We start from the raw sequence: 24694 nt of genomic DNA, 5'->3' as shown, positions 1-24694 counted from the left end.
AGTTTTGGGATATTTAAGAATTGACTTTAATATCTTGTTGTTTTTCTGTACATGTAGCTGCTCAGTTAGAATGAAGTCATTTCCAGAAAACATGTGTCAGCATTGATACATTCAGCTTACTGAATAGTTCCAGCATTTTGAACCCAAGTATAGTTCTCCACTGAGTACAGTGTGTGAAGCGGAACACGTCTGGTGTCCTCTGATGCGATATGACTGAACTATTCCCCAAAGTGGCATAAAGCCCACATACTCACTCAGATGAGGACTGATGTTTTTATAGTACTAAATCATTCAACCTTGACAAAACGTTTTTTTTGTTATTGTTTTGAGTGTTGTTAATCAACATTGATTGCTAGAAGTTCATGACTCTGTGTGTCACCTGGCTATTCAGTTCATTCCTTGAAGGTTTAACATTTGATAATTACCAAGAAGGTGCTGTAAATATCTCCCATGGGTAGAGTCTGGCCATTAATTAGTCTTGGTTGCCCATGTACATGTATTTTTATCTGTGTGAACTGTATCAGTGTGTAAGTAAGCTTATCTCTACCCTGAAACCCCTTGAGTGTTTAACCAAGCGAGAGGGAACATAGGCTCTATGGGGCCCAACACAGCTGATATGCCGCTCACTCCAGTACTGTTGTCTTGTAGTGTTCACCTTCCCCAGTTCACCACAGCACTCCAGGAAGGTTGTCACATGCTTATAGAGGCGCAGGTGCCCTTGTGACACCCTCAAGCAATTGCACACAGCCACTTATCCCCTACTGAGAGATTCATAAAGACATTTCATTTTCATACTGCTTTCAACTCGAGGCCTTGTATCCATACTATTTTGGTAGTCACAGGGCTGCTAAGTCTAGACCACCTAATGGATGTGTTTGAACATGGTATTTTAGAATACCATAACCTACAGAACTACAGGTCCAGAGGCCCCCCAGTTACTGATATCAAAGGGCTTCATAGGAAATATGGGGGTTTGTGTTGAATATGGTTGTTTGTTTGGGTTTTTTTATTATCTAGCATTTTCTGCAATGCTTAATGTCACGTTCTGCAATACTGAAGTTGATGGTGTGCTGTAAATGAATTGGGACCAGACAATCCAGTGATTAACATCATGCCAGATCAATCTGTGCTAGTGTCTAGTGATGACATGTAGCTGTTTGGTAATGAAATGGTATAGAATACTGCATTGTAACAGTTAAAAATTGCTTTAATGATAGACCTTAAGATATCAGTCGAGAACTTGTCACAGTGAAAACTGTTGCAGATCCTTGGAATGCAGCACATTTTGCAGCATCCATACTACACTTTCGCATGCAAGAGATGCACATTGCAACATTGTGTAAATGTGGTATTTGTTTTTATACTGCCTGATGCTAGGTATTAACAGGGGAAAATTGGGTCTCAGTCCAGAGTTTGACTGTATGGAAGAGGATATTTAAGTTAAACAGTTATATGGAATCAGTATCTCAGTGGACTAACACAATAAAACCAGCTCTTGTTCTGCTAGTGCAAAGAGCGAGTGAGAAGTTCTCATGCATGGACATCGATATACGTGCAACAGTCTTACATGTGACCTTAAGGACACTTTCACCAGCTTCTCCTTCTGTTGTCATCCACATTTAGGATCTCTTGAAACAGAATGTTGATAACAAGACAGTATGTTATAGTGAGTGAGTGTATTGTTACATCACTTTTATCAATATTCCAGCAATATCACCAGAAATGAGTTTAACACATGGTGCCCACATAGGGCATCAAAACAAGTCTTCGGCATCACAAGCTAAACCACCAGGCTAAGCCACTACCCCCAGAATAATATAGGCCAATTTAATGAAATGCCTAAGTCTCAGACTACAGGTATGAATTGATTTATGTTGACAAGGGATGAATCTACTCCTGATCAGAGTACCAACAGTAAACAGTGATCGTGGTAGGATTTGTACGAGTGCATGCAGAAATAAAATTATAAATATGTAGTCCAAATCTTTTGCGCATGAAATTTTCAGTACAATCCTGAATCATGTTAAAATTTATTGTTTGTCTATATGTTGCAGTTTTAAGGTACTTTTCTGAAATTATGGAGATCAGAATCTGTGTGTACTAAACATGCGCGGAAAATATTTTTTCGTGGTTTTATTATTTTTATTGCATGAAAAACTTGTGTTTCTGCATTAATGCCAACACTGAGTAAAATCTTTTTTAATGTGAAAAACTGCTGTGTGCGTAATATGACCACAGAGAGTAGTTTGTCTTTGAAGTCTGTATTGTGTTGACATTATGAGGGGAGGATAGGTCTGACTGATATGTTTTGCTGGAAATTAGAACAAAACTTGTCTATTGCTGCTCTAGCTGGAATGCAGAATAATGTATGCAGCCCTACTGTGATTCATAAAATTCATGTAAAAAAGCATGTGCCCTTGTTTGAGTTGTAAGATTGACATGTTTATCTGGACATAATTGAGTTTACTACATGCGAGGGCGAAAATATCGTCATTCATATTTTTCAGAATGCCATGACATCATGTTTTTTTCTTTTCTATCTTTTCGTGGGGGGCATTAAGCACCAGACAGATGATTTAGATTTTGTGTTCCCATACCTTCTTATTATCCAAATATACTTTAAAATCACAGCAATTATATCTTTTCGAATTATTGTTTAATAAATCAGTTAACATTGTGTACACCTGTAACTATCACAGCTGCATTTCCTGAATACTATCATGAACTGCAAGAAAAGTTCAACTTCATTTGCCATGGACCCATAAACTAACCCACAAACGAGGACAATGCCCTCCTAGGACAGTTCCCACCTGGACAATTCCCACCAAGGACAGTTCCCACCTGGACAATGCCCACCAAGGACAGTTCCCACCTTGACAATGCCCACCTAGGACAGTGCCCACCTGAACAATGCCCACCAAGGACAGTTCCCACCTAGGACAGTGCCCACCTAGGACAGTTCCTATCTATGTTAATTGTTATCTTCTAAAACAGGATTTCCTGTATGTGCAATGGTCACACCCATGATAAGCTGTGAGATGAAAAGTGCCACCAAGTGCAAAAGTAGGTTTTGAATCATTTGAGTTGGTCAAATGTATCACAGTTTCCATTTAATGATACATGGTCAGTATCATGTGTTATATTTATGCCATTAGGACACATTGAATATATTGCATCAGTGCCATTTCAATATTTTCTAGCTATTAGCAATATTCTAGCAATATCACAACAGGGGACACCTAGATGGTACCAAAATGGGGAATCAAACCTGGGTCTTTAACCATTTAAGGCTACTCCATCACTCCTGCAAATTAAGCACTGTTTTGATCTCTGTACATGATACAAGATGGCATGAGAAAGATTTGAGCCTGATATTTCCAGCTTGTTATCATTGTTGTTTAACATGGCATTTAACAATATTTGAACTGTATGACAACAGTCTGTAAAAAGGACCAGACAATCCAGCAATCAACAGCATGAGCATCAATCTATGCAACTAGGACACAATGACATGCGTCTGACCTGTCGTCCCATGAGTCACTTCTTACAACAACTTTGCTTTGCTTAAAGACATGAATCTTTGTAAGTATGCTTGTATGTGCCATGTAATAGTATTGACCTATATTTGCTGAGTCATCTGTCATACTCTGGCTAGATCAGTCCAATAACCTGATGATACCTGACTTCAACTCTCCACTATGGTACCCTACCCCTCTGCTTTAAGCACCTCAGTACAGATCATATAGAGTGATTTCTAGTCTGTCTCACAGTCCCTGAAGCACATTATTTTCCAAACTGCCAAGTCCTCCCTGCAATGCTGAAGCTCTAAATGAAACAAGTCTAAATTTCCTCAGGTTCTTAATCTCTGCTCTCACTGGGGCCCCTATTCAATTTGTATGGGTTTGTTTGTTACTATCAAAATTATATATTTATTCAGAGACTAAGCGTTTCTCTTGGCATGAAACTTTTGCCTTGTTTAAGGATTGGAATTTCATGTCCTGTAGGTGGCTGTTATTGAAGCGATAAATGATAATGGTTATTGCAGATCAGTCTATAAGTTCTCTAGTCGTTAGGGTTGTTAGTTCGCTTATGTTTATAATCAGTTGGCCAGTATAAATGTGACTTGGACCAGTGACTCATAGTGTATATGGCACAGTGCCATTGGCCAGCCTGGTCAGTCACAGGTCTTATCACAAGCTGCCCCTATTTCATGCGGACTTCTTTATTCTTTCAATGAAGGAATTTGTAAAGTGGGCTGTATATTTGAACTTGTGATAAGACCATGTACATAAGTCTGATTTTGAGATCGAGGAGAGTGTTTGTACATGGACCCTTTTATTAATGATTACACTCCAGTAAGATGCTGAAGGTTGTACTGTTTGTTTGAATTGTCCTGGTAATGACTTTACCCCTTGGAATGTTGTGCTGCAGAAAAATAATGCCTGATAAGAAAATATACCCAATTTGCTTTGAAAAAAATGTAGCCATTGGAAAAGTTCAATCCACTGTGGATCAGAGTTTTACGCAGTGCTCAAATGTGCATCCAGTACGTACGAAATAATACACTGCCATCATGCACAGTTTTATTCACTGTACCCACAGCACATCTTTCTTTTTGATCGGTTTCTTGCATCATTTCACTCATCAGTCTACATGATAAATGATTCATTCCAGACTCAGAAGAAATTCTCGAAACATACAGTTCTCTAAACCATTATATCATAGGACCCTCATATTACCTACAAGGACCCACAAAACTAATAATTAGGTGTCCCAGGACTTCTAGACTAACAACTAGTCTCTGAAATGAACATATTTTACTAAAAAATGTTTATAGTAAAAAAAAACCATAATGAAATGGAGCCCTGAGACTTTCTTCATTTTCAGCTAAGGAAATCTAGACTTGCCACATTTTCTAGACTTTCATGGGCTTTCTCGGATATATTTGCTTCAGGGTCTCTAGGACAGACTACAGGACTCCATGTTTGTGAGTCGAGGTAAAACCTTATGCAGACTTATGTTCTGATAATATTCCTTGATACCTCAAAAGTCAAGAACTTTCTTCTACAAAGTATGCACTGGTCATATTGCCTGCGTTTTAAAGATGCTACTTCCAAGAAGGAACCACTAGAAGAATTTCATGTATTGTCCACTATAGAGGTCATACAATGAAAGAATGTTCCCCACACTTCAGTAAGAACTTACACTGGAAGGGAGTGTACCCCATACATTTCCCTGTGTGGGTTACACAACACTAAAGGCATTTGGTGTAGCCTAGTAATCAGATTGGAAGGGATCTAGGCATGGTATCCTAAGCTGGATTCAAGTTTGCTTATACAAGAATTGCAAAACATTCAACAGAGGCCCAGATAAAGCCAAGTGTAAGACAAATTGAAAGAAGCCTAATTCAAGAGTCTCCACGAGGATATCAATAAGTTCCCCTGTCAGTTTGACACAACTAGTGTGTGCACTGTGCAGTACATGTAATGTGCCATGCAGCTTATCACATATTTGTTTTTATTCTTACCTGCATGCTTGTTTATTTGAATAGTGATGCATAGTCATGAGGTTAGCTATTAAATGATTGGTCAAACATTCAAACATATATGAATGAATTATAATAATAGATGACATTGACAACATTTAGATATTCAGTCAAACTCTGTGGTGTTGAACCAAGGGAACAGTTTGATTTATCTGAGTTTTGACTCTTCTGTCAGCATAGAAATAATGATATAAATATAAGCAAATGGGAGGGACAGAGAGATGAGTTCAACACAACCAAGAATCAGTCTCAACTGAGTTTGAGACACTGAGGATCGACTGTAGTTCAGTGTCATGGAATATCAATGTGGAAACAGATGTTTTAACATAGCACAAAAAAGGCTATACAGCAGTGAATAGTCTTTGATATGATCACACAACTGTAATTGACACAATTTGCAAAAAAGGTTTGTCTATGTAATGGATTTGCATTGCATGGTTGCATGAATGTACAGTCAGGTAATCAATCTGCGTATGTAGTGACATTTTTCACACATGCAATTCACACACCTCTACCAGCAAGTGGTCCCCCCTCATAAAAACTGACACAAAGTAATCAAACAATGATCATTTGTTTAATAAGTTTTTTATTCAGGTGTCCAAAATTATGAGACAAATCATCAGAATTAGTCTGTCGATTTCAGCAGAGTGAGTAAAATTTGGTTTTGTTGCAATCATTAGATTTTGTGTCTGTGAACAATTCATTGGTCTCAATTTGATCACAAGTTCATGAATCAGGTCAGCATTCTGCAGTACGAGTGAAATAGGTGAGCCCAAGAACCACATCATGTGTATTGTTTCCAAACAATTTCTGTCAACAAATGCATGTAAAAGGTGAGGAACATTTCCATTCGGACAGCAATTACTGAGAAACTGGTAAAGGTAAATCATAACTGGTTTCTGGAATCTGCCAAATAATAACATTATAAGAATCAAGCAAACTTAATTTAGAAACAAATCACTACTGACAGTCAAAAGTTACGTAACACATAACTAAGAGAATGAGTGAGTATGTTTTATGTCACTCTAAGCAATATTACATCAATATCATTGCAGGGAACACCAGAAATGGGCTTCACACCTTGAACACGTTGGGAATTGAGTTTTCAGCATGTAACACATAATTAAGAGATAAATTTCCACATAAAGGCTTCAATAAATTTGATAACCTTGGACAAGGCATCTTTTGTGCATGTACCTAAAGTTTGATTTTAAAAAATCTTTAAAACTAGTATGTATTAACAATTACTATGAAGTCATAGTTTAGTCGAGACTGTTAGTTGTTGATTAACACTATGTAACTTGATATGGGTCTTTGAAGATCGCATGATTAACGTGTGTGTAGTCTGATTATCTCTGCATACGTGGCAATATGGTCAGTGAGGTATGACATTCTGGTGGTAAGATAACTGAAGTTGTGAGCAGACCTGTCTCTGTCCAAGCATATATATATATAGAGAGAGGGAGAGAGAGAGAGAGAGAGAGAGAGAGAGAGAGGTTGTAATGATACACTTTTCTACCATATTATGGTAATTCAAATTCTACCATATGATGGTAATTCAATATGAGTATTGGGATTTGATACATGATAATCCATTGTTAGATGTGGGTTAGTATTGGGATTTGATACATGATAATCCATTGTTAGATGTGGGTTAGTATTGGGATTTGATACATGATAATCCATTGTTAGATGTGGGTTAGTATTGGGATTTGATACATGATAAACCATTGTTAGATGTGGGTTAGTATTGGGATTTGATACATGATAATCCATTGTTAGATGTGGGTTAGTATTGGGATTTGATACATGATAATCCATTGTTAGATGTGGGTTAGTATTGGGATTTGATACATGATAATCCATTGTTAGATGTGGGTTAGTATTGGGATTTGATACATGATAAACCATTGTTAGATGTGGGTTAGTATTGGGATTTGATACATGATAAACCATTATAAGATATGGGTTAGTATTGGGATTTGATACATGATAAACCATTGTTAGATGTGGGTTAGTATTGGGATTTGATACATGATAATCCATTGTTAGATGTGGGTTAGTATTGGGATTTGATACATGATAATCCATTATAAGATATGGGTTAGTATTGGGATTTGATACATGATATTCCATTGTTAGATGTGGGTTAGTATTGGGATTTGATACATGATAATCCATTATTAAATGTGGGTTAGTATTGGGATTTGATACATGATAATCCATTGTTAAATGTGGGTTAACTTGGCTTAATATCTGTTTATATATATTCTGGTCATATTAGCAGGGGACACAAAGAGTGGGACTCTAACCTTTCCGTTACTGGCATTTTTGGTGACAAGTTGGTGACATACCTAAGTAAAAGTTCATGGATAACAACTTCCTTACTATTATATAATGTGATGTTTTGGTACGGATTCTTCTACCGTTGTCAAGCATGAGAGAAGTACTATAGCACACCACAGACTTATATACATGAGCGGGGATAATATAATAACAAGAAGTAGGTTTGAATCAAAGGGATTAACAACAACAATGGGTGGTAACATCTAAGAGAAATCCTTGCCCCACTCAGAAAAACAACAGACTTGTTCATCCCTGACTCCACCGATTTCTGAACCAAACTCCTGAAAACCACAGAGTCAGACCAGATCCTAAGTTACGATGTTGTGGACCTTTTCACAGTCCATAAGGAAATGTTGCATCATAAAATAATAAAAAAGTTGTTATCCATAAAGAATTGTACTTTATTACTTTCCATTACTATCATGGAATAAACATGGGTCTTTGGTAGCATTGTAAACACTCTCAACTCGGCTATGACTCGCTCTAAGTGAAAAGTCTCAAACATTCATAGGTGGATCCAGAGGGGTGGTGCAGGCCCTTGGTCCTGAAATTCTGTTTAATGACCATTGAAACTCGGGTAAAAATGAAGCGTGCATCCCCCCTACTTTTCTCAATAGTGTGCACCCTTCTTTCTGAAAAAGCTGTATCCACCCCTGATAAATGAACATGCTATTCCATCCTCTTGCATTTATCATATTTCCAAAGTGTTGTACAAGAAAATGAATAAAATCCCGGTTTACAGGTGGAAAATGAGCATCAATTAGATCCTGCTTAGTTTTAAGCACTGAGATCAAATCATCATTTTCTTGCAATAACATGCTTTAAGAGAGACTTCACACTTCATTTAATCAATGAAATGTGTCTGTTTCTTGGTGGAATTAGAATTACATTTGTCTGCATAAAACAGCTTGGTATCTCAATTATGTTATGAAAAATTTGTAAAATCTTCTTGTGATATGTTTCATTTATGTCAGGATGATGTGACTACATCTGTTACAGTTGCTCACATAAGAAGGCTTGGTGTGATTTCTACAGCAAGTCTAAACATACTAATTTCAACAGAATTACACATGCACATACAAAAATGTATATTTTGAGATATATTCAGTTGTAATGTAGGACCAAGCCATGTTGATTTGTGTGTGTGCAATGGTGGACTGATTAATCACTTGTGCATATGACCTCCATGTATTAGTGACACCAGTATCGTGTACATGCTGATGTATATTCTCAACTACTGTGTAATAAACAGTTAGGTGCGACCTCTGTGAAGCAGGGGAAATGAACCTTGCAATGTTAAGTTCTACACCTGTTACAGCTACACTACTCCACTTTTGACAGGGATATTTTTTCTCTCTCTAGAACTGATTTTTGTAAGTTGTCAAGTATGTATTTATCACCAGAATGGTGTGTTTGATTATCTGTTTTGAAGCTTGAGTTTTATATTATGTTTGTAGAGCTTTCTGCAGTCACTACACAGTAAATGACAAAACTGTTTGAGAAGGTAGAAGACACTTTGTGGTTCTGACTTTAAAAATATTCTAAACATCAACTTTCTTCGACCTTGTTGCTGCACTAATTTTGATTTTCATTTTGAAATTCTGTATTTAATAACCATGACAACAGGTGAAACTGCCAGGTTATTATGACTGAGGAAAAAGTGGTTGTTATGAGTCTTATTCCATGGCGATCTGGAAGCCAATCAGGTGTTTATATGACAGGACATCATTTTGACCTGAAACTGTATTAACCATACAACTACTCAAAACTAGTTAAGGAACTCCCACAATGGGAAGGCTTCATGTTGCAACACCAACCAGCCTTGAACGATTTACTACAGTCAGAATAAAAATGGAATTTCTTTTACATGTTATTTATGTATAAACACTGGACAAGAAGCTAACAGTGAGTTATCTGCTTCAGGTATACCAGGATCTGGGGACAGAGGTGCTGCAGGCCGCCTTGGAAGGGTACAATGCCTGTCTGTTTGCATATGGCCAGACAGGAACAGGCAAAACTTACACCATGATGGGAAATATGGTAAGATCATGTCTTGCAAAGAATGATGGCAGGTGTGACGTTTATTGATGAAAAGAGGGACACCAACATATACAGACTAAATCTTATTGAGTTTTTGCGTCAAATGTGTCAAAAACCACAACAGCAACATCTGTTCTATTGTTGCTCATCATCATGATCTGATTGAAAGGGTGTATGTGTACTTTGATATGTAAACTTCATTTTTACATGTGTAGTAGCTCTTTATATGTTTGTTTTATAATAAACAGAATGACGCCAACCTCTGCGATTTTATCGTTGTCACTACAGATTTTAGCCTCTACCTACACCAATATGTTTGCATTGGAACTTCTACAAAATTTGAAGACATTTCGTTAAAATTTGGATGTATGGACAAAAACATATGTTTTCGTTGATTAAATACATTTTCGTCAAAAAGAGACAAAATGTAATGCTGCTATTTTGTAAATATGCTGTTGGAGGTATGTGAAATTAAAGTTTCACTCTTGATTAATGTCATATCATCTTTCTCACAATCCATCATGATTTTTAGTATTTAGTTTGAATTTTATGTCATACTTCTAGTGTTGATCCTTGAACGTACTATTTTCAACACCTTTGGGTTAACATATCTGTTAACACAATAAAAGTACAATCAGACACCATTGTACCAAAGTTGGAAAGACATATGAACAGTACAAATTATCTGTGAAAAAAACCAAAACTTCTGAATAAAGAAGTGATAGAGAAGAGTATGTATTGACCGAACTTTTAATTCAAGACAAACATATGTTTGACACAACAATTCCTGACTGTATGTTAGACATGTACTGTATAGGCCTCAACTTTCATATGTTGAAAAGCCTCTGTCGTTAGCTTTTCCTTTCCGACAAATGATTATGTAAGTGTTTTAGGTCTTATGCTCAGTCAAGATATTCTGTTTTACTTAAGGCAATCAGTAGGCCATAAAATAGACCTGACATGAATTTGGGTGCCAGAATTCTGTAGTCCAGACAACAAAAGAAGAACATCTGGCTTCATATGGTTTGCTTGAAGATGATAATATGTTGGTTTTCTTGTGTATTCATGCAGATATGTGGCAGTAACTCGGTTGAATGAAATGATCATGACAAGATCTCTACAAATGATCTTACTTTCTATTACAGAGTGAAGAAGGAGTGATACCGAGGATAGGAGAAGTGAGTTGTTCTTTGTTCTCAGATCATTTATGTTTAGTAGTATCCAACGCCAAGTGAGTGTGGTGGGTGAATCATGTACTGCCAATGAATACATAGGTAGTGAGCTGTGGTTTGAGTAACCACAGCAGGTGTGAGCTGCAGCTTGAGCCACTGCATGTATGAGCTGTGGCTTGAGTAGCCACTGCAGGTGTGAGCTGTGGCTAGAGTAGCCACTGCAGGTGTGAGCTATGGTTTGAGTAGCTTCTGCAGGAGTGAGCTGTAGCTTGAGTAGCCACTGCATGTGTGAGCTGTGGCTTGAGTAGCCATTGCAGGTGTGGGCTGTAGCTTGAGTAGCCACTGCAGGTGTGGGCTGTAGCTTGAGTAGCCACTGCAGGTGTGAGCTATGGTTTGAGTAGCTAGCTATTGTTTCAGTAGCTTCTGCAGGTATTAGGTATGGTTTCAGCAGCCAATGCAGGTGCTAGCTATGACAGGCTATAGGAATACTTGAATATACCCAGAGTTCATTCCATGCATGTGACATGACTGAACAAGTTGGAGAGTTAACATGGACCTTACCACTGCTACCTTATATAGCAGCTGCAAGCCATTTGTTCGTTAACACTTTCCCGGAAATACTGTGCAGTGTCACACATAGGTATTTTCCAATACACAAAGTATATAGTTAAGACCCAGTCAGAGACAGCTGGGCCCTGTAGATCTGTTCCATTCCCTTGCTTGAGTGATTCACTATAGCCGCCACACGTCAGTCCGTTATAAATGGCTTCAAAATGACAAGCAAATAAAGCTTATCCAATGTGTGAAAATAGTGAATAGAGTCAGATAGGGGGCCTGGGTTCCACCTTAGGTCCAGTTGATTGCATGGGTTTATCACACTGTCAACACTGTTGCAGCTTAAGAGCTAGGGCAAGCTTTCAACTCTTGCTTGTACAAAGCATTAAGCTTTGCTTGTACAAAGCGTTACTTATTACGCAGATTATAATGACACAAACTGTATACCAAAGATAACTATCAGAACTCTGTTATGTGAGTGTTTGGATGCTTAGTCAGATATTAGTCACACTGGGATCTTCATGTTTAGGTGTTTGGTAAACATGTCCCGATAAATATGTCCTAAATTTGTGTAGGTTAAAAAGTCCTCTGGGAAAAAGTCCCCTTTTCACTTTCTAAAAAGAAAAACAATTATTTTTCAGTTTATATGTTTTCATTGTCTCACATAGAACAAATGTCTCTTCATGGACAGATGCACTTTGCCAGTGATATCTGAGCTCTTGGTTGCCATACCTTACGTTAGTCCACAGTTGGCCCCTGCATTTGGTACTGGACTTGTGACTACATTTACATATAATCTTGGCTTCTCGAGTTGTGTGTTTGGCGTACATATGACCTTGTAAGACCAACTTCAAACCACTATATCTTAGATGTTAATCTTGTCAAAAAAAATAACAAAATCAGTTTTTTCTTACTATACCGAGAACTTTTTTACTGGTACTATTTAAAAGGGACTTTGTCCTATAATTTATCCTATAATTCATGTTTAAAGTGTGTTGTGTCAAATGGTGGTACTAGGCTACATGGTTCTTGGTACTCTATCGTAAGTGATAAGCTATAAACATAGGTTTTTGACATTTGAAGTGGTACGATTTCTTTGTGGAATAGATGTCTGGTCAGCACATTGTCAGCATACTGTGTGGCCATTCCCATCTCAGACCACTCATATCAAGTATTTTGAACAAATTGCTGAAAAAGAATTATTCAAATTGAAGTATAAATATAGTGATTTTGCAGTAGTAAATTTAAAACAAATTGTATACTTGGAAATGAAACCACACAACAAAACATTAAAGCATGTCTGTTATTTTGTATTACACTCTGACACGTACATGTATGTGGCATGTTGTTTTCTGTAACAAATGGGGGCTGTGTGGTAGCCTAGTGGTTAAGGCATTCCCTTGTGTCAAAGATCCGGGTTCAGTTCCCCACATGGGCACAATGACTGGTGTCCCCTGCTGTGATGTTGCTGGAATATTGCTAAAAGCGGTGTAAAACCATACTCACTCAGTGACATGTATGTTATGTATAACAGTCACAAATGCGTTGTGTATTGTGTTCAGTCACGCGTAGGTGTGTTGTGTATTGTCTTCAATCACATGCAGGTGTGTGGTGTATTGTTTTCTAACACATGCAGGTGTGTTGTGTATTGTGTTCAGTCACACACAGGTTTGTTGTGTATTGTGTTCAGTCACATACATGTGTTATATATATATATCAGGTGCTGTTCAGTCACACGCACGTGTGTAGTGTATTTCAGAAGTAGTTCTGTCAAATACCTGTTCTAATTGTTTGACAGGCTTTCAGTATTCAGTTAAGTACCCATGTTTTATATATTTCAGGGCCTGTTCAGTCACATACATGTCCAAGGAGAGAACAATGAGCAGAGAAGTAGCCACAGAGTTGATGTCAGGTAGGTCTAAAAACTTTCCTCCTTTCATTACTTACCATAGCATTTTTAGACACCTGCACAATAATTCCACAAGGGTCTTACAAGAATATCTGTTCTATTCCTCAGTGGATGTTCTTCAAATATTCTTCAACCAAATCACATAGACAGTACCAGCTTAATGCACAGGGTTTGTCCATAATAGTTAGAATATGACAGTCAGTTTCTGTGGACTTGTTATTATCATCTCACCTTGAAAGGAGTTGATGGGGCACATTGGTGTGCAGACCCGTGTGGACGAAAACCTTTTATCCCTCTTTAGGACAATGAATATTCATCTGTGCGTTCCTGTCCAAGTATTTTTTACCTCATCTTCCACAAAAGGGACACTTAAGAGACTAAAACATTAGGAAGATATCTACTCACATAAACAATCTCAAATTAATTGATCAAATGAAAAATTACATCTTAGGAACAAAAATGTTTGTTTTTTTGCTACTTTTGTTTTGTTTTGTTTTTTGTTACATGGAGTGTAAAATTTTTAATATAGATATTTTGAAATATACTTTTTGGAGCATTGCAGAAATCTGAAATTTCATGGACACTGTATACAGAACATTGTGAAATGGGTTAAGAAAATTATGGTATGTTTTGCTTACAATAATAATGTTGATATTTTCCCATTTATATACATTCAACATACATCATCTCTGACAAAGTTGCAGCAGTGTATTGTAAGTCCTTTATAAAATATGGGGCATTCTCTTCCCACAGAGATATTCTAGTCATGTCTTCCCACAGACCGCTGTTCTAATATAGCCCTTTCATGGTGTGAGTGTTCAGGATTCATGAGTGGTTGCAATCAGATTTAGCTGTGCAATCAGGTTTCAGAAGTGAATATTTGCAAAGCTTCAGTAGTTTCTATATGCTTCAGGAAAGCTAGAATTTCTTCTCCTTGCAAACTTTCCCTCTAGTAATGGCAGAATGGCATCTCCATCACCCTCGTTGAGGTCAGACTAACCATTAACTTGTCTGTCAAACTAACCATGTCCTGTGTGTCACATCAGCTCAATTTGTGACCCCAGATTTGCTTGTATTAGTCAAGTTAAGCAATTGTTGAGAAAGAGTATCCACAAGAAACAGGGATCGGGATCACCATATTGGATCTAAATCGATGTATCACATATTCTGACTGGATAGAAAGAAGGGAGATAATGTGTGTTGTGATTTTTCACGTTAGGGTGGTTTACGAGAACTGGGAAGTATTTCTGTATTAGAACTTATGTGGGAAGGTATTACTTGAGTAACCTCTATGGGAAGAGAATATGGTGATAATTTTTAAAAATATTTGATGTCATGACAATTTCTTGGAAATATTTTTTTTGAGATCATACTGAAATACCCTATTTTGGATTTGCTAAGCTACCTAGAGATCTACAATGAGCGGGTGAGAGACCTACTGATGACACCAATGGTGGGACAGGTCGAGCGCCACACCCTCAAGGTCAGGGAGCACCCCAAGGAAGGACCTTACGTTGAGGGTAAGTGCAGTCAGATCTATTATGTTCTAATTCTCTTCGATCAAACGAACATAAAATATTTATTTATGTACAACAAAATACTTCGCATGGGTAATGCCTACCGCAGCTCACAGACGAGCAGGTTTATTAACACAGAGTATACAAAGAGCCGGCAGAATATTAAAATACCATCTCGTCTGCACCTTCAACCTGTACCTGAAAAACAAGCAAATTCAAAACCAGAAAAAACTGCTTACACATATATGAAGTATACTACAGACGTTCCTGCAATACTAACTTCATTTTATTAATATTATTAATATATTATTATCATTACTGTTATTATTCATTTGTTTGTGTTTAAATGCAAGGCAAAACTAAAATACATATCTCCAATTCCTTACATCCTCAATTTTGGGTCAGGTCCCATCTCCAGGCCGCTCCATGTCATATAAGATCACATCAGGTCAGCCCTCTCCTCCTTACATCCGAATCTCAGTACCTCACTGCTAATACAGATCGCAATACTGCGTACATGAACCATCCGACTTGTAATCCAGAATTATCCATACGGATTGAAGGTTCAATACTGAAACCTTCATAACTTCAACAAGGTCCAATACACTCGATTTAAGAAAGCTGCTCGCCGTGTTGTGCGAAGACCTCGAATGACTCAACTCATGTTCAATCTCACCACGTCACCTTCGTCACGTGGCTTCAGCACAAATCTCACGTGCAAAACACCTTCGCTGCAGTAGGCAAGCTCTACCGTATTTAACCCAAAATAAATTCATTTATGTTCTAATTCTCTTCGATCAAACGAACATAAAATATTTATTTATGTACAACAAAATACTTCGCATGGGTAATGCCTACCGCAGCTCGAAATTAAAAGACAGGGCAAAGAAGTGAGAACTATTTATTACAGATCCAGGAAATTATAAGCCTAACATAGAAGTCACGCTCAGTAACTCTTTTATGTCATCTTTAACATATCCATCTTTTGCCGTGTCGGAAACCCAGCGACCATGTCTCTTAAACAAACGATCAGGTACACCTGCATTCGCAGCAGCTGTTGCTCCTCCAGCACGAAAACTGTGCAAACCAAAACTGTTCACATCTATTCCTATTTCATGACATTTTTCCCTGAAAATTTCTCTTGTTCTCGTGTAAGAGATTGGCTTATTACCTCTGAGAACATATATCCTTTGCTTTTTACAATAACTCACTTGTCTGAAAATAAACTCATGCGAATCTTCTTTAATATTTGCTAATGAAATATAACGGTGAAGCATTCTGACTGGACAGAGTTTGGAACCAGATGCTGCAACTACAATAAATCTACCATCTCTGTACACATCCGTCTTACTCTTTTCTATGAAAATACGAACATATCCTTCATGAAAAGAAATATCAGACCGCCTAATAGAGGAAACTTCAGAAAATCTGAAAAAACCAGCATATGAAAGAATGGACATTGTCAGAAACCTTAAATCTAAAAGCGAACAATCCTCTCTGCCAAATCTAACAACTAACTTTTCCAAAATAACAACATCTATAGGCTCTTTCTTCTTGAGAGGGTCACTGTAACATCTCCTTGCGGCTTCTGTAATATTCTTAATCAGGTCATGTTGACATGGATCTGGTAAACCCGCTACTCTGTGTGCCCATCTTATACCGTAAACTGCATTCATAATAACGGGAGACCTTTTACCCGACTGAATCAATGACATAAGGTACAAACCTACATGAAAAGAGTTTGCAGGCAAAACAGTTATTTCTTTAAACCTTGAGGCCCATTTTTTCCAACATGTAAAAGCTCTTCTGTATTTTACCACTGTAGCATCTGCTTTAGATTTTAAAACTATTCCAGGCATTTTTGTAGATAAGTCAACTAAATCCTGGTGCACCAGATCATCCTTGTCTCGCCATATACCAACGGAAAATATACCTGAAAAGATATATAATCAGTTGTCAAACCTGAGAGCAACCATGAACCCAGTGAAACTATTGAATATATTCTGCTTGCTCCCTCCTGAAACAGCGTTGCTGCCACTTAACTGAATCATGTCTGTAATGAATTTTCTGGGTTGCCCTTCCAGGAATAACAACGGCCAGTATGGAGCGGAAGGCCACATTGGCACCACCAGTGTAGTAGAAGCATTGCATGCTAAGATGAAATGTACAGTTTTACACACCAAATACACAGGAGGAACTACCCAACTGTTCTCCCCATACCACTGCTGAGTAAATGCATCAACTGCCTCTGTATCTGGTACCCATGACCTGGAATTAAACCTTTTCAACTTGGTGTTCAAATGGTTTGCAAAACGATCTACAGAATGTGGCCCCCATCTGCCATCTAAAAATTTGAAAACATCATCTGTAACTCTCCAGTCATCCGAATCTTCAAACCTACTCAGAGCATCGGCCTTTTCATTTTCTGATCTGGGAATCCAGCTGAACTTTAACCTTATGTTGTACTGATTGGCTATCACAAAGATGGAGGTGGCAACTTGTTGTAGATGTTGTTTAGAACTACCACATGAAGCTACATGACAACATGGTTTGCTGTCTGTGAACCACTTTACAGTTTTGCCCATTAGAACCCTGGTAAACGCAATAAGAACTAATTCTATGGCCTTCAATTCTCTCCACGTGGAACTACAAAGTATCTCTTGAGAGTCCCAGACATATTGAAACACATGATCAGAATCCACAACATAACCTCCACAACCTACATCACTTGCATATGAAAACACCGATAGCATAGGTTTACTAACCGTTGACAGCGCTCTTGGTTTTAGACTACGCAGGTTGTCTCTCCAAAACAGCAATTCATACACACAATGAGAATTATTTAACCTAAGAAATCTATCCCAGGAAGAAGCCTTTTGGACCTCGGAATACATATGCCTTGTGAAAAGTCTACAAACATCACCCAAAACAGGAGTAAGAGCTATGACTTTACCTGCTAAAGCAGCCAAACTCCTTGCTGTGAACCTGGGCAAAACAGATGTGAATGCTGAAAAACTAGACACTATATCTTCTGTTTTCTTGACAGGAATAGAAAGAACACTAGAATCTAAATTCCATGTGAATCCAAGCCACTCTAACTCTGTAACAGGATGCCATACTGACTTCTCAATATTAACAACAAAACCTGATTGTTCTAGAGTGTCTCTAACAATGTCCGAATGGCTAGAGCACAAATCCTTGGATCTAGCATAACCAAAGCCATCATCAAGATACACAACAATATGAATAGATTGCCTTCGCCAATATGTAACTAGTGGACCAATACACTTCGTAAAGATGTAAGGTGCAGATGTTAACCCAAACGGCAAAACTGTGAAACAATAGTACCTAATAATGCCATTAGCATTCCAAGCAAAACCCAAGTACTGTTGTTGACTAGAGTGTATGTTGATGTGATGATAACCAGATTTTAAATCAAACTTAAACATGAAACCTGTGTCTTGCACAAAATCCAAGGCTGTTTTGTAGCCCTCAAAAACAATCTTTCTTTTGTAAACAAACTGATTGACAAACCTAAGGTCAAGGATAAGCCTCTTCTTGCCTGAACGCTGTATGGCTACTGAAAGAGGATTAACAACTAAAGGAGGACTATCAAGCTCAACAATACAAGAGTTTCTTAAAAGTTCTTGAATAGCCTGTACAACAAAAGTACCGTTCCTCAAAGCGGATTGGTTATTTTTAGAAAAAGATGGAGGAGGACTATCAATGAAAGGAATGACATAACCGTCTGTTATAGTATCGATCACAAACTGAGGAGCTCCAATTTTAACCCAAAAGGAAACATGTTTCCTTAAACTACCTTTCACAACACACAAAGATTCGGATTCAAACTCGTAAGACCTTAGCTGAATAAACTCAGAAGCGAGGTCATTACCTCCTGAGCCTGCAGAACTGTCAATGTCACAAACTGGAGAACAAGTAACATCCCTCTGTTGTGTCTTGGTTTTCTTGACTGATGGCGTCTGAACGTCGGAACTGCAACTTTTCACAGCAACTCGTCCTAAAACAAGTTTTTGTAAGAATACTCTCAGGAACGATACAAACTATTCATCTGACTAAAGTAATAACTTCTTTATTAAAGAAACGTGGTTACCTGAAGTGACATCTTTACTTCTTGACAACTGCGTCTTGGTTGGACTGGACTGAATCGGAGCTGGCTGACTGGGCTGCACGTAGTGAGGCTGCCGCTGGACAGGCGACCCTCCAGTGGCCGAACCCGCCACAGAAATAACACTGTTGGTTGGGAGCTGGACCTCGTTTGACCATGGAACGAAATGGCTGGCTCTGACCTGTTGTAGTTTCCCTAGAAGTATCAACCATGCTAGCAGAAGACACAGTAGCACTGGGTGCAACATAGTTGGGTCTCCCTCTGGTCCGGAATGACGACGCACGTCTTTTGCGCAGGGCTTTGTTCTCCGCTTTCTCGAATCTACGTTCTTCCTCGGATCCAGAGGCAATATCATCTCCCTCTAGTTCAGCCACAACAGCCCAACCAGATGGTGACCTATCCGCTAAACGGATATGCTTATTCCTCCTGGAAATGTCTGAGGAAAGATCTTGGAGAATCCCCACACAATCAGAATACCTGCTACTCTTAATGTATCTGAAAGCTGTGTCAATCTTGTCCAAACAACCAGCATTAAATTTATACTGAAGTTGGTTGCCTTTAAACCGAAAACTTGGAATTTCTGAATCTCTACGAGCCCTTTTGAACGCTGCGAATGATCTTTCTTCACTCTCTTCAATAATGTCACGTTTAAATGTCTTTAGTTTGCAATCCATGTAATCTTTAAATAATTGAAAAGTTTCATAACCTTCTATGGATTCCTTCTGCTGATTCGTCTTGGATGCATCAGAGTCCTCCGAATGCTGTGAAGGTGAAACCGTACGCTGATTCATAGCAGAGTGTAGATTTAAGAAAGCTGCTCGCCGTGTTGTGCGAAGACCTCGAATGACTCAACTCATGTTCAATCTCACCACGTCACCTTCGTCACGTGGCTTCAGCACAAATCTCACGTGCAAAACACCTTCGCTGCAGTAGGCAAGCTCTACCGTATTTAACCCAAAATAAATTCATTTCTATGTACTACCTGTACAGAACACATTCACCTTTCATCCCCACATTCCCATTGTTTCCATATGACATTCTTTAGGTAATCTATCTGCAAATTAACTAACTAGTTATTTTCATATGAAACTATCTTTGTGAGATATTTGCATCACATGCATGTAATATCGAATCCAGCCACTATTTTCACATCTGAAAGTGACAGAATGTGAGATATTTTAGGCGCACTTTGGAGAAGTGAAAGTCTGATGTTTGGTATGTTATAACTGAAATGTGCTAAAATGCTGATTATGCTGACATCAAAGCAAGCCACCGTATTTTCAGACATTTTGTCATTGCCATAAGCATGAGAAATATTTTCTAAAAGCAGATTTCATTGTATCGGCAACACTGTATCAAAACTAGGGCTATAAGAATGCATGGAACTATCGGTGGATTGCAGTTGTTGACTGCAGACTTGCAGGCTCATTGAGTTAATGTTTTAACTGTTTACTTAATCTGGGTTTCAATTGTTTTGTCAGTTATTAAAAGAGACTGAAACTACTTCAGCTTGTTTATATTTCATATAAATTAAATATTCCTTTGGGAAATGACTTCAAATGAGACAATTCAAGGAGAGAGTATTGCAACAGTTGGTCGCAACAGACTGTTGCTATTGCAAATAGTGTTAGTATGATGTATTCACATGGAGGTAAACATAATGTCCCACAACTTTTACATTTAACAGGTAAAACGTATTTTAATTTCATTTTTAAACCTAGTATTGTTAGTTGACATACATTATGGTGAAAATATGATGAAATAGTAGTTAGGTATGGAAAGGTGCCTTCCAATGTAACCTTGTATTATTCACACTTCAGATACATGAATTTAGAAGAATTTGAATTAAAACATGAACCATTTAACATTATTTTGTAGATCTATCACAGCATTCCGTGATAGACGGTGAGGCCTTTCAAAGTTTGCTCCTGAGGGGCAATGAGAACCGGACAACAGCAGCCACCCACATGCATGAACACAGCAGCAGGAGCCATGCCATCCTCACCATTGTTTATACTCAGGTATATACTGTAAGGAATTCTGGGATAGAATTGGTAATGCTTGTGACTGTAGCAGGTAGCACTGGTCAGCAGTACCATGTGCTTACAACTATCAGGATTGGGTGCTGAGGCTTGTGGACTTAGGTGTTGTGTCACAATTGCTTAGCTCAGCATTTGTGATCTCAATCACTGCATTGTCTGGTCCATATTTGATAATTTATAGGATGCTGTTGTATGACTGGAATATTACTGATTGTAACACTGAACTTACAAAAACCTAATAGTAGCCATTACAGAGTTTTATGAAACCTATTTTTCTGTTTGATATGGACCAACCAGTCATGTGAAAATTCTGTATGTATTCCTACTGTAGTGTTGGAGTAGCCTACTGGTTAAAGGTGTCACTTGGCAAGACCTTGGTTCAATTCTCCATGTATATACAATGTATGAAGCCCACTGCTGGCATCCACTGACGTGATATTGCTCGAGTATAGCTAAAACCATCTTCAAGTCCAACTCACTGACTCATTGCTTGTGATTCATTACAGGACAAGCTGGAGGAAGGCCTGCCTCATGAGATCATCAGCAAAATCCACCTCGTTGACCTCGCTGGAAGGTAAGTTTTCAGGTGATAACGGGCGGGTGATAGTAACCTTGTTTACATCCGTCTAATAACACATTTTAGCAGCCTTACTCTAATATGATAAAACAGAATAGAGAATCTACACATGCATTATTTATCAGTGGGATGTATTATTATGCAAACCGAGGTATACTGACATGCTCTGTTGGTGCTTTCAGGCAAAGATTTGTGTTGGCTTTCAGTCGATGCTTTCAATCAAATGATTTGTATTTACAGTTGATGTTTACAGTTGATGCTTTGTGTTTACTTTCAGCTTATTGTATTGTGTTTACACTCAGTTGATGCATAAAGCACTGATGCTGAATGCTTTATGCTTACTTTGAGTTGATACTGTGTGTTCACATTCAGTTAATGTTTGTGTTTATTTTCAGTGAGAGAGCTAACCCATCCTACAGTTCTGAGCACAAGATGCAGCTGAAAGAAGGTTCAAACATCAACAAGTCACTAGTCACATTGGGCACTGTCATCAAGACCCTTGGTATGATATGTTTGATAAACGCTGTTAGTGACTAAATGGTTAAGACCATCATACAACAGGAATTGTCTCCCTTTAATTGATTCTCTGTTCAAATGGTATTGTTTTATTAGCATGAAGGATGTTATTACTAACATGAGTTATCTCCCTTGAATGTGTTTACAGCTGTTTCAGTGGTATTGGTTATAGCACACCAAATGTTTTCCTGTAGACTTCCATAGTAACCTTTTATTTTTTTTAAAAATCATACTGGCTTTCAACAGCCATGTACACATGGGTACTGTCAGGCCGTTAAACTACAATAAAACACAATTTCTGGCCAATTCAAAGCACAGGAAGCAGAACACTTCAACCCCAGTTTCGCACCAAATGCCACCTACTTAAAAATTTCCTTACACATATGAGTATAAGTCATGGTGATAAAAATGACCGCACTGAATACTTCAAAGTGTGGTCAGTTTTAATTACTGGATGCATGTGCTCTTCAAAAACATTTTACTCTATTTCATCCAGTCACTGCTGTCACAAGTTGGTCCTTTCAGTTTTTTCTATATGGTGCCCGCTCAGGGAGCATGTGATTCTAATATAGTGAAGGGGAACCTATTGTTTTATCATGAGGGATGTTATAATTATAATGAGTTGTCTCCCTTAAACATATTTACTGCTGTTTGGGTGGCATTGTTTTTTCATTATGTTAGATATAATGGCAGGCATGAGTGGTCTCCCTTGATTAGATTTATTCTTTGATGAATATTTCTCTTGTATTGTCATATATGATTTTAATATCATGTATGTTATTGTATGGGTTTGTCATTAAGTTACTGTGCTATATATATATGCTGCCAAATTTGAGTATGTTCATTTCTTTAGTCAAAAGTTTAATGTTTAAAGTTCTGACTTAATGCTTGTGACTATCCACAACAGGGAAAATCCTGAATCATAGAGAGTAACGATGTTTAGTGCTGAGTCAGCTTATAATTTAGCTGAATATTTGTGACTGTTTTCAGCTGAGAAATCCCTGTTGTCATGGAGCCTTGACAACATGGGTTCCTCCCAGAGCTTCCAAAGCATGAGTGGGGGAGAGAGCATGTCCAGCCTGCCGTCCAGTCCACGGAGACAGCGCTCACTGTACATCCCATACAGGGACTCGATCCTCACATGGCTCCTGAAGGACAGTCTGGGGGGCAACTCCAAGACCATCATGATTGCCAGTAGGTCATGCTATTACGGATCTGGTGCCAGCCGCACTAGATGTGATAAATGCAACATACCTGGCCATAACATAAGTTTTCTTCATGGTAGTAAATATTAAGGGCAGTCTTGGGAGCGACTCAGAGACCATCATGTTTGTCCATAGGTTATGCTCTAACAGATATGGTGCCAGCCTCACTGGATGTGAAAAATGCAACATAACTGGCCATAACAAAATTAACTTTTCTTAATGGTAGTAAATATCAAGGAGAGTCATGGGGACGACTCGGAGACGATCATGACTGCCAGTAGGTCATGCTGTTACAGATTTGGTTCCAGCCTCACTGGATGTGATAGCAGAACATGACTGGTTATAACAATATGAACAATATCAAATGGAGTCATTTTCAGGACAGTGTGAAATGCATAACCCATCTTGATAGCCAGTATGTCACACAGTATGGCTGCAGCCATAGATGTCATATATAGTTGGCTATGACGAAATGGATTCGTGTAACTTTTCAGGATAGACTGGGGCAAGTCAATAACCAGTGTGCCATGTCAATCAGACTCTCAGGATATGATATCTGTAAACATCTACCTGTTATAGTGAGTGAATTAGTTTAATGCTGCACACCGCAATATTCCAGCTATATGGTGCTGGTCTGTAAATAATTGAGTCTGGACCAGACAATCCGGTGATCAACAGCATGAGCATTGATCTGCGCAATTGTGAACATGTGTCAACTAAGTCAGCGTGCCAGATCACACAATCCAGTAGCTTCTTATGACAATCATGGGTCACTGAAGGCCAATATTTGAACACTGACCTTCATGAATCTGCCTGCTATAAAATAAACATTATTTTTTTATGTTATTACTGATGTGAAAAGGAACTGCATATTTAATGTGCATGGACATGAATGAGTAAAGCAGTATTGCATATTTCCAGGCCTGTGGTGTGACTAGAGAAGGCTGTTACCACTGGGCAACACCACTGTCCTGCATGTACCTAAAGATGTGCTATGTTCTTCAGCTGACCAAAATATGGATATAACCTTTGTCTACTTTCAGCAATATCACCAGCAAGTGTATACTACAATGAAACAATCAGCACATTGCGCTATGCACAGAGAGCCAAAAGTATTGTCAATAAGCCAAAAGTGAATGAG

At 38.2% G+C, this 24694-nt stretch overlaps 2 protein-coding genes across 2 annotated transcripts in view; one reads left to right on the top strand and one right to left on the bottom strand.

Moving 5' to 3' along the window:
• Positions 1-24694, top strand: part of LOC137295256 (uncharacterized) — an 82991-nt gene that overhangs the window by 5320 nt on the left and 52977 nt on the right. The window contains exons 4-12 of the mRNA XM_067826574.1: positions 9815-9931; positions 11077-11109; positions 13500-13570; positions 14969-15087; positions 21092-21234; positions 21762-21829; positions 22228-22334; positions 23339-23542; positions 24597-24694. Of these exons, the coding sequence (XP_067682675.1) occupies positions 9815-9931; positions 11077-11109; positions 13500-13570; positions 14969-15087; positions 21092-21234; positions 21762-21829; positions 22228-22334; positions 23339-23542; positions 24597-24694 (960 nt within the window). The remainder of the gene's footprint in view (positions 1-9814; positions 9932-11076; positions 11110-13499; positions 13571-14968; positions 15088-21091; positions 21235-21761; positions 21830-22227; positions 22335-23338; positions 23543-24596) is intronic.
• On the bottom strand, positions 15194-17024 carry LOC137294231 (integrase/recombinase xerD homolog; the record flags this gene model as incomplete). Its single annotated transcript, XM_067825227.1, has 1 exon — positions 15194-17024. A coding segment is annotated over one exon (1020 nt), but the record flags the coding sequence as incomplete, so codon positions are not given.

The sequence above is a fragment of the Haliotis asinina genome, chromosome 8 (genome assembly GCF_037392515.1).
Source record: "Haliotis asinina isolate JCU_RB_2024 chromosome 8, JCU_Hal_asi_v2, whole genome shotgun sequence".
Classification (NCBI taxonomy): domain Eukaryota; kingdom Metazoa; phylum Mollusca; class Gastropoda; order Lepetellida; family Haliotidae; genus Haliotis; species Haliotis asinina.
The sequence above is the reverse complement of the archived record's forward strand: the minus strand, read 5'-3'. Positions and strand labels throughout refer to the sequence as shown.